The sequence below is a fragment of the Hippopotamus amphibius genome, chromosome X (assembly GCF_030028045.1).
Source record: "Hippopotamus amphibius kiboko isolate mHipAmp2 chromosome X, mHipAmp2.hap2, whole genome shotgun sequence".
NCBI lineage: Eukaryota > Metazoa > Chordata > Mammalia > Artiodactyla > Hippopotamidae > Hippopotamus > Hippopotamus amphibius.
Window position 1 is genome coordinate 47776720 of NC_080203.1, and position 18356 is coordinate 47795075.

The 18356-nt window shown below is 38.6% G+C and overlaps 1 protein-coding gene across 9 annotated transcripts in view; it reads left to right on the forward strand.

The window, feature by feature from the left end:
* Nucleotides 1-17212, forward strand: part of TRMT2B (tRNA methyltransferase 2 homolog B) — a 35986-nt gene extending 18774 nt beyond the window's left edge. For 8 of the 9 annotated variants that reach the window (XM_057719392.1, XM_057719390.1, XM_057719394.1 and 5 more), the window contains 7 exons: nucleotides 4312-4458; nucleotides 5622-5716; nucleotides 5980-6194; nucleotides 6367-6468; nucleotides 7499-7618; nucleotides 7848-7947; nucleotides 16112-17212. In XM_057719392.1, coding sequence (XP_057575375.1) covers nucleotides 4312-4458; nucleotides 5622-5716; nucleotides 5980-6194; nucleotides 6367-6468; nucleotides 7499-7618; nucleotides 7848-7947; nucleotides 16112-16238 — 906 coding nt within the window. In that variant the 3' untranslated portion in view covers nucleotides 16239-17212. The remainder of the gene's footprint in view (nucleotides 1-4311; nucleotides 4459-5621; nucleotides 5717-5979; nucleotides 6195-6366; nucleotides 6469-7498; nucleotides 7619-7847; nucleotides 7948-16111) is intronic. The other variant, XM_057719393.1, reaches the window with a different exon arrangement.
* The last annotated feature ends 1144 nt before the right edge of the window (nucleotides 17213-18356 follow it).

The window sequence follows — 18356 nt, forward strand, 5'->3', positions numbered from 1 at the left end:
CAAGGTAGGCTTCATTGAAAGGGTGCTATCTGAATAAAGCAGTAGTTCTCAACTAGGATTAGTTTTGCCCTACAGGGGACATTTAGCAATGTTGGAGACATTTTTGGTTGTCACCACTGGGGGATGGTTGGGCGGTGGTTTTGGTATCTATCTAGTGAGTAGAAGCCAAGGATGCTGTTAAGCAGCCTGCAATGCACAGGACAGCAGCGCACCACAAGGAATTGACAGTAGTGCCAAGGTTGAGAAACTTTGGAATTGAGAGTTAAAGGAAATGAGGGTGTTAGCCATGTGGAGGTCTGAGGGAAGAGCATTCTAGGCAAAGAGAACAGCCATGGCAAAGGCCCTAAGGTAGGAGTGTGGCATGCCTTTTGGAGGAACTGAAAGCAGACCCAGAAGAGTAATAGGAGATGAGGTAAGATGATTAATGTGGGCCAGATCGTGTAGTGCCTCAGAGGTCATTGTTGGGACTTTGGCTTTTATTCTGAGCTATTGGAGGTTTTGATTGGAGGGGGGAATTTCATGATATGATTTAGGTTTTAGACAGGATCACTCTGGCTATTGTATTGTATATGGATTGTGGGGAAAGGTAGAAGCAGGGAGAGACCAGTTAGGAGGCTATTGTGGTAATCCAGATGCGAGATGATCTAGATCAGTGGGAGCAGTAGTGGAGGTGGATATATCTTGAAGATAGAACCGCAGGATTTTTTGATGGATTGAATGAAAGGTATAAGAAAGAGAGGAGTGAAAAATGGCCCTAGGTCTTTGGGACAAGAAAGTGAAACAATGGAGTTACTATCAACTGAAATGGAAAAGGCTGTGGCAGAGCAGATTTGAGCAGGGCAATTTTGAGTAGTTCAGTTTTGGACATGTTGCATTGAGATACCTATTAGGCATCTGAGTGGATATGTTAAATAGGTTGTTGGATCAATTAGGTTGAGGTTCAAGAAGTAGAAATCTTGAAGTTGTTAACATGTGAATGTTATTTAAAATCATGAGACAGGAGGAGATGACCAAGGGAGTGAGAGTAGATAGAAAGAAAAGAGGAACATGGACTGAGCCCAGGGGCACTCCCGTTTTAAGAGGTATGGGAGGAGAAAAGGAGCCAGTAAAGGTGACTGAGAAGGGGCAGCCAGTGAAGTCAGAGGAAACTAGGAGAGTGTGGGATCCTGGAAGCCAAGTGAAGATAGTGAACTGAGGAGGAGGGGCTCATCAGCTGTGCCAGTGCTGCTGGTAGGTCAAGTAAGATGAGGACCATTGAACTGCATGACATGGAAGTCATTGGTGATCATAATGGGAGCTGTTTTGGTGGAGTGGTGGGGACCTGATTTGAGTGGGTGAATAGAAGGAGAGGAATGGGAGGCAGAGAATATAGACAATTCTTTTGAGGAGCTTTGCTACAAAGAGGAGCAGAGAAATGGAACAGTGGCTGGTGGGGAAAGTGGGGTCGAGAAGTTTACTTTTCTTTTCAAAGTGGTAGAATAAGAAGAGCATGTTTGTATATTGATGGGAATGATCCAGTAGTGAGGGAGGAAAATGATGCAAGAGAGAGAGAAGGGAGAATTGGTGGAGCAATGAGTTTAAATAAGTTTATGTCTTTTTTATTCCTTTATTTCATTATAGTAGGATTTTTAAGAGGAATAGTCTGTTATTTTAACCTGAAGGCCCTTTCACTCTTTTTTAAAAATTTATTTTATTGAGGTATAATTGACATGCAACATTGTGTAAGTTTAGGGTGTACAGTGTGTTGATTTGATACATTTATACAGTTGACCCTTAAACAACACGGGGGTTGGGGCACTGACCTTCTGCACAGTTGAAAATCCACCTATAACTTTGTAGTTGGCCCTCCATATCCTTGGTTTTCCCATATCTGTGGTTCCACATCTTGAGTTCAACCAAGCCCAGGTTCAACAAACTGCAGATTGTGTAGTACTGTAATACATGTTTATTGAAAAAAATTTGCATATAAGTGGACCCGCACAGTTCAAACCCATGTTGTTCAAGAGTCAACTGTAAGAGTAGCACAGACATATATATACTACCAACTGTGAAATAGTCAGTGGGAAGTTGTTGTATAACAAAGGGAGTCCAACTCGAGGATGGAAGATGCCTTAGAGGACTGGGGCAGGGAGGGTGGGGGGGACTCGAGGGGGGGGAGTCAAGGAAGGGAGGGAATACGGGGATATATGTATAAAAACAGATGATTGAACCTGGTGTACCCCCCCCCCCAAAAAAAAAAGAGTCAACTGTCTATTGCGATATGATAGTTAGGCATTCCTATGTAACAATAGGAGTTTCAGCCTCTGTTTTATAAATGAAGAAACCAAGGCCTTGGCTCATACAGTGGAGAAGCTATATTTCATATTTACTTACCCATTATCTTCCAGGTCAGACCCAGTTTTTCAGTTCCCATCCTTCTAGGACCTCAGTGACATTTGAATCTTCTTCCAGAAAACATTCCTTTCCAACCAGCAAGTAAACAACAGTTGAACCAGTCTTTCTTTAAATCACCAACTTCAAAATTTGGAAAAATATGTTTAGTATAGTTAAGCATCTTACGTTGCATTTGTATGAAATTATAGCAAAAGTGATCAAGTGCACCCTTAATTGATTTTTACCCTCTCAGGTGGCACTGATTTTGGTGTAACTCTCTCTTCCATGCACAATTTTGTGTTTATTTGAAAATACAGTGGACCTAGAACACATGCATTATGAAAACAAGGGGACCTAGTGAATCAGATAATGTGTCCTGTTGTGGCAGCAACTGGCTTGCGTTTGAAGTTTGGCTTTAAGGATTTTTGATATCTCAGCAACTGAATCAGGACTGCTTTTGACCTGTATTTACCAGGAGAAGATGAAGGATCTGACTAAGCTATGGTATAGTTGGCACCTGGTTATATGAAGAAATACAGAAACAATGGGCTTATATCGGGAAGTTATAAATAAGAATGGAATTATAGTAGCTTAGTAGTATATTAGGAATTACTGTCAGGAGTTCACAGAAATGGATGATTATTGTATTCTACATCGTGTATACAATAAGCTGAGATTGAGATTCTACATACAAATACCTTTCCTGTTCTTTCATACCTTCTTTCAATAATAATTATTGAGCACTGGTTATGTGCTAGACTCAGGATACAACTCTGAGCCTTCATGGAGCATACTTTTGGGCTCTAATGGATAGGATCTCTCTGTAAGGTCGCAGGGCAGGGATCATGTTTCCTGTATCACTGCGTTAGTTTTGCTAGGGCTGCCATAAAAAAAGTCCCACAGACTGGGTGACTTAAACAACATAAACTTATTTTCTCAAGGTCCTGGAGGCTGGAAGTCCAAGATCAGGATGTCAGCAGGTTTGGTTTCTTCAGAGGCTTCTCTCCTTGGCTTGCAGATGGCTGCCTTTCTGCTGTGTCCTCATGTGCGCTTTCCTCTGTGCACATGTGCATCCCTGATGCTTCTGTGTATCCAAATTTCCTCTTATAAGGACAACAGTCAGGTTGGATTAGGGCCCACCCTAACTGCCTCATTTTAACTTAATCACCTATTTAAAGGCCCTATTTCCAAACACAGTCACATTCTGAGGTACTAGGGGTTAGGACTTCAATGTGTGAATCCTAGCCGGGGGACACAGTTCAGCCCATAACATTCTTTCCTCTGGACCCTCAGAATTCTTGTTCTTTTCATATGCAAAATGTATTCATCCCCCATTCCAGCAGGCCAAATTTTTTAACCCATTCTAGCATCTACTCTAAGTCCTAAATCTCATGTAAATGAAGTGTGGATGAGAGGTATCAATCCGAGCATAAATCATCCTAAAACAGAATTAGCTGTGAACCTGTGAAACTGGATACATTATCTACTTCCCAGATATAGTCGTAGGACAGGCATAGGATAGACATTCGCATTCCAAAAGGGACAAATCAGAAAGAAGAAAGGGGTCATGGGTCCCAAAGCAAATCTGAAACCTAGCAGGGCAAATTCCACTAGATTTTAAGGCTCAAGCATAATCCTCTTTGGGTTGATACTGTCCTCCAGGGCAGCTGGTATGGTGGGCCCACTGAGGTGGCTTCCTGGCTGACAGAAACCAGTGGATTTGGACCCACCCTAATGGCCTCATTTTAACTTAATCACCTCTTTAAAGACCTCATCTCCAAATCTGGTCACATTCTGAGGTACTGAGGGTTCAATATATGAATTTGGTGGGTGGAGAGAGGGTGGATATACTTCAGCCCATAATAGTCACTCATCATGAATAACCAGCTGTCAAACTTTGTTAGTTTTGCGTGTGTAATAATACTGTTTTCTTCCTAGTACTATGAAGTGTTCCTTCGACAGTCTCCATTGGAGCCCTGCCTTCTGTTTCATGAAGGCGGATACTGGCGTGAGCTCATAGTCCGCACCAATAGCCAAGGGCACACAATGGCCATCATCATTTTCCATCCCCAGGAACTAAGGCAGGTAAGGCTTAAACGGTGATGAGGGGCAGCTTCTTTAGCAACCCTTACTATCAATATGCTGCAATTGGTGTTTGGAGATTTCAGGGCAGATAGCAGAAACAATACCTCCATATGATGTTGATATGGGTTGGAAAGAAGGGTTGGGAATGATGAGGAGGAGGAGATGGCAAGGATCCTCTTAACCATGCTGCTGGGCATGTTGAAACCAAAGAGGCTGAGGCTAGGTTACGAAGTTAATTATCATGTGAGGGCTCCTAAGGATTTTCACAAGAACTTTGCCCACGGAAGTTATTAGGTATTCTACTAAATCCAAAAGCCAATCTAATAGAGGCTAGAATATGGTCAGAATTTCATAATCCACATAATCCTTTACATTTGTAATACACTTAGAGCTTTCAAACATTCCTACATTAAAATATTCTAATACTTATGTGAGCATCTCAAGCAACTTGTGAAGTAGGCTGGAGAAGGAGAGGTATTGTCCCCTTCTTTCACAGCTGAGCAAATGAGGTACCCAAGGTTAAAGGTCCAGTAAATAGCAAAGCTAGGGCTTGAACCCAGGTCATTGACTCCTGGCCTTTTAACTGTAGCTCCAACATAGTTCGTTGTCATATGTCTTTGTGTCAGGCTAATGGATAGGGCTCTCTGTAGTGACGTAAGAATTTTAAAACGTTCAGAACTCGAAAAAAGGATTTGCCCATTCTCTTCCGTGCCCTTTCTTTCCTTTCTTCTAGGATGTGTGTCTTCTGAGGTGGTGTTTGGATGGGTGGATGGGATATTTGAAGTAGAGAAGTGGGAAGGGAATTGAAAGGTTATTGCTTCTTCGTAATGGAACAAAAGCTTAGTTTAGCTCCTTGGTTAAAACAAGAATAACTCTCACGCTTTCTCTAGTCAACTATTAAAGAGGCTCAAACCAGAGAAAGTGCCATGTCTATTGTATAGCATTTGTCAAAAGCCAATAAGCAAAGCAATGCTTCTGCTGGGATGTGAAAATGGCTTTTTTTTTGTTCTACAGAACATTGCTTTATGTTGTGTTATTTATAATAGGATTTGAGAAATATGCCTTCTTATCTGACTACTACAGGACTGATTACCATAGAGCTTGGAGAGAAAATTTGTCAGAGATGAGTTTTTGCTTGACTCTTGATTTTGTGGTCTGGGCAGGAGGAGCTCTGTGTTCAGAAGGAGACTGTAAAGGAGTTTTTCACCAAAGGGCCAGGAGCAGTCTGTGACTTGACATCACTTTACTTCCAGGAAAGGTAAACCTGGGACACCCCAACAGCAAGCTGGAGGCCAATGACTTGCATAGTCTGGGTTGTGGATTACTGAGGCAGTGCTGCCGATGGCCAAATGTCTGCATGTACTTCCATCCCCTGAGAGGGGAACTCCTCTAGAGCTCTCAGGGCCATGCCGTGGAGGCTTTGTCTCCTAGCTGAGATTGTGGGGCCTCCCTCTCCAACCAACCGCTAGAGATAGGTTGGCCTGCCATTCCAAGGTGCTTTCTTCTTTTATTCTTTTCTAGCACAATGACCCGTTGCAGCCATCAGCAGTCTCCCTACCAGCTTCTATTTGGGGAACCCCACATCTTTGAAGATCTCCTGGGCTTGAAGATCCGCATCTCTCCAGATGCCTTTTTCCAGATTAACACTGCTGGTGCAGAGATGCTGTATCGGACTGTGGGGGAGCTGAGTGGAGTGAATTCTAACACCATCCTCCTTGACATCTGCTGTGGAACTGGCAAGTGGCAGCCCAGGGCAGAATCAACATGCAGGTTATCTCCCCAACCTCATTCACCCAGCACCCAGGGCCCTTGCAGCCAAGGTGGGGAGGTGGTGGTATTGGTGCAGGCATAACCTCATTGGTTTAATACCCTAAAATACCGTCCTCTTATTCTCTCCTACTTCCCCAGGTGTGATCGGCCTCTCTCTGGCTCAGTATACCTCCCAGGTCCTTGGGATTGAGTTGGTGGAGCAGGCAGTAGAGGATGCCAGGTGGACCGCAGCCTTCAGTGGTACACTGCTCACGTTCTGGGGAGAAATTAAGAGCTGTAGTTGTTCCTGTGCTATGGGAAGGGTTTTGTGGGAAAGGGCATCTACTGTATCCATCACTGTAGGGAAGAAGGGAAGGTGTTCTGGAGTGGTCAGAATTGGATCCTCATGATTTTCTAAAAGAGGTCCCAATAGCTAATCTTTTTTTGTTTTTGTTTTTTTTAAGTTGAAGTATAGTTGATTTCAATGTTGTGTTAGTTTCAGGTGTACAGCAAAGTCATTCAGTTATACATATATATATATTCTTTTTCAAATTATTTTTCCTTATAGGTTATTACAAAATATTGATATAGTTCCCTGTGTTATACAGTAGGTCCCTGTTAGGCATCTATTTTATATATAGTAGTGTGTATGTGTTAATCCCAAACTCCGAATTTATCCCTCCCTAATCTTTTTTTTTCTATCCAGAAAAAGCCTACGGGAAGGAATAAGCCTAGCTGATAGGAAGGGAACTTGGCAAAACTTTGAATAATATAGAAAAGCCTTCTTGACATTAGACTCATGAGGCATCATACCATAATACAATACATTTCAAACTATTTTTAGCAATAGAACCTTTTCTTTGAACAAAATCTTATGCCAAACTGCAACATAGAAAAAAGATTTTCTTTCGCCTCTACCTCACCTCTAGACAGCTCCTGAGGCTCTGTGTGAAAGCTTCCAATATAGCAGAAGGAGCACTTGAGTTATAGTCAAGATTCTCTTGTTGGTATAAGGTCCTTATGAGCTCTGTGAGTCGCTAAGTTGTAAAATAACACATCTGGTCTCTCAAGCTGAAAGACCTACTGAGATATTGCACGGGCAAGTGCACTGGAAAAAATGAAGCAGGTCTAAAAACATTTCTTTCATTGTCATGCTGAAGTATGCTAGATCCAAAGGGAAGATGGCAGAGCCCTCCCTGGTTTCTGTGCATTTTTATAAAGCTGCAGCTCCCCACTCCCAACTGCTTGGCTTGCATTTTGAGTTATGGCATGTGGGCCTCTTTTTTTGCAGGTATCACCAACTGTGAATTCCATACTGGTCGAGCAGAGAAGATTTTGCCACAGCTACTAAAGTCAAAGGAAAATGGGCAGTTAATCGTTGCTGTGGTGAACCCAGCCCGGGCGGGACTGCGTAAGGATAACTAGCTTTCCTGCTACAGAGCTAGTTAGGTGTTTCGATGATGTCCACTAGCTTTGGTCCCTCATTTCTACACCATGTTAAGGCTGCTCCCAGTGAGCTGGCTCTGAACCTGCTTCTCCTATATTTCTAACCAGTCCTATGTGCTGGCCAGTTGCAAGTTTGTGGTAACCTGGACCATGATAGTTCAATTATATTAATAGCAATGTGTTTCTTCCTTCAGATTACCAGGTGGTTCAAGCCATTCGAAACTGCACAGCCATCCACACACTAGTTTTTGTTTCCTGCAAGCCCCATGGTGAAACCACAAGGAACATCACTGAGTGAGTCTTGACTTCGTTTTTAAATTATTTTTGCTTGATGATCAAAGTAATCCTTATTGTTATGCTTATTGTGCAGAATTTGGAAAGTGTAGAGAAATGTAAAGAAATTAAAAAGTCATTATACTATCATCAAGAGTCAATTATAGGGCCAGGTCTTGGATGAGGCAAATAAAGCAACCTCCATCAGGTACAAAATTTAAGAGGATGTCCAAAATCTTAGTAATCAAGACATATTTTTAATGCAGCATTTTCAAAAATTAAATTTAGTCCAAAATACCTGTGAACAAAATACAAAGTTTTTTTTAAAAAAGGTGAGATCCATTCCTGTACTTGCTAAACCATGCGTCACTCACCTTGCTCTAGTCCTGGCCCTAGTTCCAATAAAACTTAATTTATAAAAGCAGGCAGCCAGCCTGCAGGCCATAGTTTTACAATTCGATTTTCCAAATTATCGCATCAAGATATCATTTGTCTTGATTACTGCGTTTTTGGCACCCTCTTAAATTTCGCACCCATGGTGAATGCCTTCTGCTTCACTCCCAGTTTTGGCCCTGGTCAATTATTTTGATTTTTGAAAAGTTTTCTTCTTGTAATCTCTCTTTTTTATGTAAGTAACACAATTTCTTTGTAATAGTCAAACAACATAGGTGGGGATAAAGTACAGATGAGGGAATTCCCTGGTGGTCCAGTGGTTAGGACTCTGCGCTCTCACTGCCAAGGGCCCGGGGTTCAATCCCTGGTCGGGGAACTAAGATCCCACAAGCTGTGTGGCGTAGCCTAAATAAATAAAGTACAGGTGATATACCTAGAGAAAACAAGTGAGAATGAAAAGGAAATAGATTGAGCTTTCAAGTCAGTGAGCTAGGAAAAGAACAATAAAGCTAAAGGAAACTGAAGGAGGAAATCAATAACATTTTAAAAATCCAGAAATTAATGAACTACAAAACAAAAAACCTCTATAGACTCAACAAATAAACCAGAAGGTGTTATTGGAAAAAGAAAATAAAATAGGTAAGTAAAACTAATCAAGAATGTGAAGTCTTAAATGAGAAAAAGAGCATAACTATAGATATGAAGAAATTTTTTAAAATATGAGAAAATACTTTGTATAACTCCTTCCTAATACATTTGAAAACCTAAATGAAATGGGAGATTTCCTGGAAGAATGCAAATGGCTAATGTTAATTCTAGAATCTACAGTAAATCTAAACACACCAGTACCCATGGGAAAAAACTGAGAAAGTTGTCAAAGAGCTTCTTCTACCCAAAACAAAATCGTGAGGCCTATATATTTTCACACTTATTTCCTTATCTTTTCTTGCATACTCTTCCAGTTGTCCTTTATTTTTATTTTCATTATACAGTTTAAAAATGTTTTTGTGAGTATATCATGAAGGTGGCACCTCAGATCAGTGGGGAACAAATGAACTATTTAATAGCTCATGGTGGACAACTGGGTAGCTAAGGCAAAAAAAAGAAAAAAAAAAAAAAAAGGTTGGACCCGTATGTCACACCACAGACCAGGATAAATTACAGAAAAGAGTTAAGATATTTAAGTGTAAAAGGGGTAAATCATAAATGTATCCTAGGAAATCAGAGAATTTTTTTTAATAATCTTGGAGTGTAGAAGCCCTTTCTAACTATGAAAATTCAGAAGCCATCTAATAAAAGGTTGTTAAATTTGGCTACAAAAAACACAACTTCCTTTGTTACACCATGCACAAAAATGAATTCAAAATGGATTACAGAACTAAATGTAAGAGCTTGAAACATGGGAGTAAATATTTGTGACCTTGGGTTAAGCAAAGCCTTCTTAGATATAACATCAAAGACCCAAGGAACAGCTATAAGTGTGTATGTGTGTAATTGAATATCATCAAAGTTAAAAAAACTTTTTGTGCTGCAAATGATACCATCAAGAAAGTGAAAAGACAGCCCACAGAATGGGAGAAGATATTTGAAAATCATTTACCTGATAAGAGACTGGTATCCAGAAGCCAGACACAAAAGGCCACATATTATATGATTCCATTTATAGGAAATGTCCAGACTAGACAAATTTCTAGAGATAGACAGTAGATTTGTGGTTGCCTAGGGCTTAAGATGGGGGGTTTTGGGAGAACTGGGGAATGATTGCTAAGGAGTTAATGCAAATATTCCAAAATTGGTTGTTGTGATAGATGCGTAACCCTGTGAATATGCTAAAAACCACTGAACTGAATAAATGGTTGAGCTGTGTGGTATGTGAATTACATTGCAATAAAACAGTTTAAGAAATCAATAACTTGTATGATAAAAAGCATCAAAAGCAAAGAGAGGAAACAACATACAAACTGGAAAAAATTTGCAGTTCATATCACAAAGACTTTTGTCCTTAATTTATAATGAACTGGAAATCGATGAGAAAAAGAACAACAGCCTAAAAGAAAAATGAACGAAAGATATAAAAAGAAAACATAAATGCGTTTATGAACCACGAAAGGATGCTCAGTCTCTTACGTTATAGTGGAAATGCAAATTAAAAGTACCCTGAGATACCACTTTTTATATCTCAGATTGGCAAAAGTTCAATAATGTACTGTTGGCAATACTATGGGGAAACATGAATTCTAAAAAATTACTGGTCGGAGTGTAAATTGGCACTATCCCTATGGAGGGAAATTTAGCAATCTAGATTAAGATTATAAATGTATATATACTCTTTGACCCAGGAATTCCATTCCTGACGCTTTATCTTACAAATATGCTGACACACATGTAAAATGACATGCATTGATTGATTAATTGATAGTAATATTGTAACAGCAAATGATGAAATATCCTAAAAGTCCATCAGTGAGGAACTAGTTAAATCAGATATGCTACAGCCATACAATGGAGTACCATGCTGCTATAAAAAAGAATGAAGATGTTCTCTGTTTACTGATATGGAAAGATCTCTAAGGTATGTTATTTTTTGTTAACAACTTTATTGAGATATAATTCACATATCATAAAATTCATCCTTAATTAAAATGTACAATTCAAAGGTTTTGGGTACATTCACAGACTTGTGCTCTCTAATTGTGAACATTTTCATTACTCCAAGAGGAACCCAGCATCTCTGATCTGTCATGTCCCATTTTTCCCTAACCCCCTGGCCCTAGGCAAGCACTAATGTACTTTATGTCTGTATGGATTTGCCTGTTCTGCACAATTGATACCAGTGAAGTTCTTTGCAAATGTGGTCCCTTGCATCTGGCTTCTTTCTCTTAGCATGAGGTTTGTAAGGTTCATCTGTGTTGTAGCATGTAGCAGGACTTCAGTCCTTTTTATGGCTAAATAATATTCCATTTTATGGATATACCACATTTTATTCACTCATCAGTTGATGGATACTTAGGTTGTTTCCACCTTTTGGCTATTATGAATAATGTGGCTATGAACATTCATGTGCAACTTTTTGTGGGGACATATGTTTTCATTTCTCTTGATGAAATTGCTGGGTCATATGGTACCTATTTTACCCTTTTGAACAACTGCCAGACTATTTCCAAAGCAGCTGTCCCATCTTACATTCCCACCAGTGGTATATGTGTTCCAATTTCTGTACGTCCTTGTCAACTCTACTGTCTTTTTTATTATATACATCCTAATGGATGAGAAGTGGTACCTCCTTGGGGTTTTGATTGCATTTCCCCATGGTAATGACGTTGAACATTTTTTCATATGTTTATTGGATATATATATATATATATATATATATATATATCTCTTCCTTGGAGACCTATTTAGATCTTTTGCCCGTTTTTCAGTTGGGTCATCTTTTTATTATTGAGTTTTAAGAATTCTTTTAAAATTCTAGATATAAGTTCCTTATCAGATACATGATTTGCAAAACTTTTCTTTTCTTTGGGTTGTTTGTTCACTTTCTTGACATTATCCTTTGAAGCACAAGATTATTTAATTGTGATGATGTCCAGTGTGTTTTTTTCTTTTGTGGCTTGTGATTTTTGGTTCTAAGTGGAAATAGCAAGGTATGCAGAATTGTTTATATAATAGTAACTATCTTTGTAAAAAAGGGCAAAAGATGAAGAGAAGGATATTGATTTGTATTTGTTGTACATGCATAGGGAAACTGGTAAGTTTTATAAGAAACTTATAGTAGAAAAAAATTTTTTTAAAAAAAGGACTTCTCTGGAGGTCCAGTGGTTAAGACTCTGTGCTTCCACTGCAGGGGACACAAGTTCCCACATGCTGTGTGGCATGGGCCCCCCCCCCCCAAAAGAAACTGATAATAGTAATCTATGGTGGGGGAATACTGCAGGGATGGGAGTCAGAGGTGGGGAGAAACTTCACTATATACCTTTATATGTTGTTGCACTTTTGAATAAAATGAAAATATTTATTGTACAAAACAATAGATTAAAAAAGGCAACGATTAAGAGTAAGCTTAGGATTCTGCTAACACTCAGCCTGAGTAAAACAATAAATATGGCCTCAAAAAGGCAAGAAAATTTTATTTTGAAACGACAGTATGTGCATATGGTAGAAAAAATTCAAACAGTACATAAGAGTGCACGTGCATGCAGTGAATGATGAGTTTTTTTCTTATTCCTGGCTTCTAGTCCTTCAGATGTCACCACTCTTGCTAGTTTCTTATGTAGCCTACCAGAGATATTGTGTGTGTGTGTGTGTGTGTGTGTGTGTGTGTGTATACGTACATCCCTCTTTCCCTCTTTTTTAAACAAATCGAAATAGGCTATAAATACTGTTCTGATGGAGCTAGAGATTATCATTTTTAGTCAAATAAGTCAGAGAAAGACAAAAATCATATGATATCACTTATATGTGGAATCTAAAAAAGTGATATATAAACAAACTTATTTACAAAACAGAAATAGACTCACAGACATAGAAAACAAACTTATGGTTACCAAAGGAGATAGTGGTGGTGGGGAGATAAATTAGGAGTTTGGGATTAGCATATACACACTACTATATATAAAATAGGTGAACAACAAGGACCTACTGAATAGCACAGGGAACTATATTCAGTATCTTGTAATAAACTATAATGGAAAAGAATTTTAAAAAGTATATATATGTGACCCACCTCCTAGAATCAGGGAAATAAAATCAAGAATAAACGAATGGGACCTCATGAAACTTAAAAGCTTTTGCACAGCAAAAGAAACCATAAACAAGACTAAAAGGCAACCCTCAGAATGGGAAAAAATAATTGCCTATGAAACAACGGACAAAGGATTAACCTCCAAAATATACAAGCAGCTCATGAAGCTTAACACCAAAAAAGCAAATAACCCAATCCACAAATGGGCAGAAGACCTAAATAGACATTTCTCCAAAGAAGACATACAGATGGCCAACAAACACATGAAAAGATGCTCAACATCACTCATCATCAGAGAAATGCAAGTCAAAGCCACAATGAGGTATCACCTCACACCAATCAGAATGGCCATCATCACAAAGTCTGGAAACCACAAATGTTGGAGAGGGTGTGGAGAAAAGGGAACTCTCCTGCACTGTTGGTGGGACTGTAAGTTGGTACAGCCACTATGGAAAACAATTTGGAGGTTCCTTAAAAAACTACAAATAGAACTACCATATGATCCAGTAATCCCACTCCTGGGCATATATCCAAAGAAAACCATAATCCGAAAAGAAACATGTACCATGATGTTTATTGCAGCACTCTTTACAATAGCCAGGACATGGAAGCAACCGAAATGCCCATCAACAAATGAATGGATACAGAAGATGTGGCATATATATACAATGGAATATTACTCAGCTATAAAAAGGGATGAGATGGAGCTATATGTCATGAGGTGGATAGAACTACAATCTGTCATACAGAGTGAAGTAAGTCAGAAAGAGAAGGACAAATATTGTATGCTAAGTCACATATACGGAATCTAAAAATGGTACTGATGAACTCAGTGACAAGAATAAGGATGCAGATACAGAGAATGGACTGGAGAACTCGAGGTATGGGAGGGGGCGGGGGGGTGAAGGGGAAGCTGAGATGAAGCGAGAGAGTAGCACAGACATATATATACTACCAACTGTGAAATAGTCAGTGGGAAGTTGTTGTATAACAAAGGGAGTCCAACTCGAGGATGGAAGATGCCTTAGAGGACTGGGGCAGGGAGGGTGGCGGGGACTCGAGGCGGGGGAGTCAAGGAAGGGAGGGAATACGGGGATATGTGTATAAAAACAGATGATTGAACCTGATGTACCCCCCCAAAAAAAAAGTATATATATGTGTATATATATATATTTATAAAACTAAATCACTTTGCTGTACACCTGAAACTAACACAACATTGTAAATGAACGATACTTCAATTAAAAAATTTTTTAAAAAACCCCACTGTTCTTCACAATGCTTATCACTTAATAGATTTTAGAGATTGTTCTACAATGATGTAGAATCTACATCAGTACTTCTAGGCCTACTTAATTTTTAAAATAGGCTATATAGTTTTAACTTATATCATTGAACTTGTCCCTTGCTAATGAACTTTAAGGTTGTTTCTACTCTGTTGTTACCACAATATTACAGTGAATGTCCTTGTGCATGTATCTTTGCATATTTGTGTAGTAACTATGTATATGTGATAAGTGTATGTGATACTATATATATTAGATAAATCCCTGATGTGGAATTGCTGGGTTAAAGGATATGTGCTCTTTCATGTATTTTCTAACAGAACTCTAGAATCAACCTATCAAAAATACTCTTTTGGGCTTGTGATTGGAATTTATTGATTCCAGTTTATTAATTAATTTACAGAGAATTGAAAGCTTTACAGTATTTTTTTCTGTCCAGGTATGTGACCTGTCTCTTCATTTACTCTAGGCTTATGTAATTCTCTAAAAATACAGTCATATTTTTCCCCAATATAGGTCTTTTTTCTTCAGATTAATACGAGATACTGTAAAGTTTCTATTGCTACTATGAAAGGGACCTTTTTCATGATATTTCTGACTGGTTATTGCTGATTTTGTGTCAAGCTATCTATTCTTTTATCTGTTTAATATGTTTTCCAGTTGATTCTCTTGCATTTTATTGGTAGCTGGCCATATGATCACCATATAAAAACAGTTTTGTCTCTCTCCTTACAATATTTTTTTTTGTTGTTGTTACATTGGATAAGAAGATGTTCCAGTGTAGGAATGCTAGTGAATATCTTGTCTTGTTCCTTGTTTTAATAGGACAGTGCTATTGAAACTACTGAGTGTTAGCGAGGGAAACAAGAACTCTTCTGCTTTGTTGGTTTGAGTGTAAATTAGTACAACCTTTTTAAACAGCTATTTAGTCGTACATATCTTAGGGTCTTAAAAACATATAGGCCCTTCAACTCAGCAGTTCCACTAAATAACTAAAAATGTGTGTGAAGATATAACTATAAGAATATTCATGAAGGGACTTTTTGAAATAGCAAAAGGTTAGAAACAGCTTACATTTCCAATAGCAAAGAATAGATAAATAAACAACATTACATTTATTTAATGAAATACCATATAGCTAATAAAAGTGAGGTAACTACATATAATATAGTGGAGAGATGCTCATGATGCATTATTATGTGAAGAAACTGTTGTAAAGCAGTATGTGTAATACGTACAGTGTGACTCCACTTTAAGAAACCAATTTAAATGTACATATTTGGAAAGATATATCCTGAAAACTTAGCAGCGGTGTTCTTCTCTGAATGGTGAGTTTATAGGTGAATTTTTGTTCTCATTTTTACCTGACTTCCGTGAAATAAGGGAAAAAATAATTTGCTTTGAAAAATTTCAATAGAATAATTCAGTAATGTATATTACATATGTACAAATCATACAGAAAAGTGTATGACTCAGGCCCCTTGCTCCATTCACCATTGAACCCTTACTCTGTGTCACACACTGAGAACACAGAGATGAAAAATAAGCAGTTTTTGCCTCGTTTCTACCCTCAAAAAGATTATATACTCCCATGAGGAAGATGGTTAAAAAAACCCAGGTTGTTACATTAAATATGATAAATGCTGTTACAGGGAGAAACACAGAGGGCTATGGGAACACAGAGGAAGGACTTAAATTTTAAGGAATTGTGTCCCTGTAGTTTCTCCTTGGTTTATTAGACTGATATTATGATCTGTTTCTACAGGTTGTGCTGTCCTCCAAACTCTGCTAAGAAGCTCCTCGGCGAGCCTTTCGTCCTAAGACAAGCTGTGCCCGTGGATCTGTTCCCTCACACCCCGCACTGCGAACTCGTGCTTCTCTTCACTCAATAAGCAGCCTCCTACAAGCCTGCAGGTTCTTTGTTAAGGCTGAAGTGTCAAGTAACTTCCAGGTTCGGCATATTGCTACCTCGCAGACCCTGAGAGCATTACCAGGGAAACCAATCTTTGGATCCTGAGCAGGAAGAATACAGTGGGTCTCCTACCTGAGGCTCATTTCTAACCTTAGTTTTCAGGTTTGCTGGCTCTCTTGCATGTTTGCCTGGTTGTGACCACTCCTTGGCCCTGGATCTGGACTGTTCCTTCCTTTTGCTGTCAGCCTGTTATGGCTCCCTTGATCCTAGTCTATATAGTCTGTCTCCTCTGTCTGGCTCTGCCTGAGGTGGGGTGACAGCTGAGCTTTTCTCTGTATCTGGTCATAATGTCACATTGACCTGGGTTACTATATCTGCCCAGAAATTTTACTAGATGTGTTCTGCATTCATGAAGGAGACAAAGATTAGAACTAGAAACAAGTCTAGCATTTTTAAAAAGCAGAGTAAGCTTTGAAGCGATTACAGAGTGACTGCGTGATCTCAGTAGAGATTCATTCCTTTGGGTTTTCTGGGCTTTGAGGCTTCCAGAACAGCCTTTAAAAATGTGGTTACACTTAAGAGCAATACCGCCAATTAGCTCTCACCTATGGAGGGAGAAGTGGTTGTAGTAGAGACCCTATGGGAAGGGAGAACATCAAAGAAGAAACTGAATACCTGTAATTGTGCTTTGTAGTATGGAGGCAGAAAGCTCCAGAATCCCCTAATGATCCAGTATATATATACTATAATAAACTGGATATTGAAACTGACATTCTCTAGTCATGATTTCTTCAACTCTGGAGTTGTTATGGGATACGTGCCCAACAATTAAATTATGTTTTGAATCGTAATAGCCTAAGGACTTGTAACTCAGCACTGTCTGATTTACAAACTGATATCAGGTCAGCTAGTGTTTTTAATTCTCAATCCTAAATATCTCTAGAGAAGCCTCTTTCTCAGAAAAATAAGGCTCTTAAAGCTACTATATAAATATCTATATAAAAAATATTAGAAGGAAATAATCTAAAATGATAAAAAGTGTTGATTAATGGTAGTCAGATAAATTTTATTTCAATTTCCCTATTCCATTTTATATAAATATTATTATATATTTATATATCATATACATTGTATATTTCCATTTCCCTATTTTTTATTTTATATAAATATTATTTTTATAACTGAAAAATCTTAATGTAAAGCAGAAGTGTAAAGTGACTTTTATTTTCTCCTCCTTTGTTCCCCATATTTGTAAATGGCAATCCCATCTATTATTTATGTAAACTGGAAGCCAGAGTTATCTTTCTCATTCTCATAGCCAACTGCCTACAAGGTGGATTCCACCTGGGAATCTCCTAGGTACTCTGAACTCATATCTAATGTTGCATGCTTCTCATCTTTCCCCCAAACCATATTTCCAATTTTGATGAATATACCAATCTCCTTGGTCACTCAAGCCAGAAGCCTGGGAATGAGTCCTTCTTCTCCTATACCCTCTGCCCACATGCAGTGTATCACCAAGTTTCCATCCCTGCAGGTTACCATCCTCTCTCACCAAATTCTTACTGAAAGGGCCATCTTCCCAACTTGTGCTGCTGTATGCACTGTTGCCCCCATCCATTCCAGTCTCTAGAGCCAGAGTGAGTTTTCTAAAATGCCAATCTCATTGTGTTTCTCCAGTGCTTGAAATCTGTCATGGACTTCTTTTAAAATTAAGTCCCCGATTCTTCATGTAGCCTCAAAGACCCTTCATAATCTGGGTAGCGTCATTTTTCTATACACATTGAGTTTCTTTCCTTGAAAAAGACAAATTTCTTCCATTCTGGTCCTTTCTACATTCTGTTTCCTCAGCTTGGAATGTGCTTTTTTGGTTTTGGCTAACAACTCATTTTTCTGTTTTTAACTTAGCTATCCCCTAAGGAATATCTAATGAATAAATATAAGACTAGCTGTAGATAATCAGCTTCCTGGTGATTCTGTTAGTGTTACATGTTGTAAGTAAGATGATTTTAGAATCATGTTTTCGTCCTTTTTATAATGAAAACTTTAAACATACAAGAAAGTTGAAAGAATAGTACAATGAACACGAGTATATCCA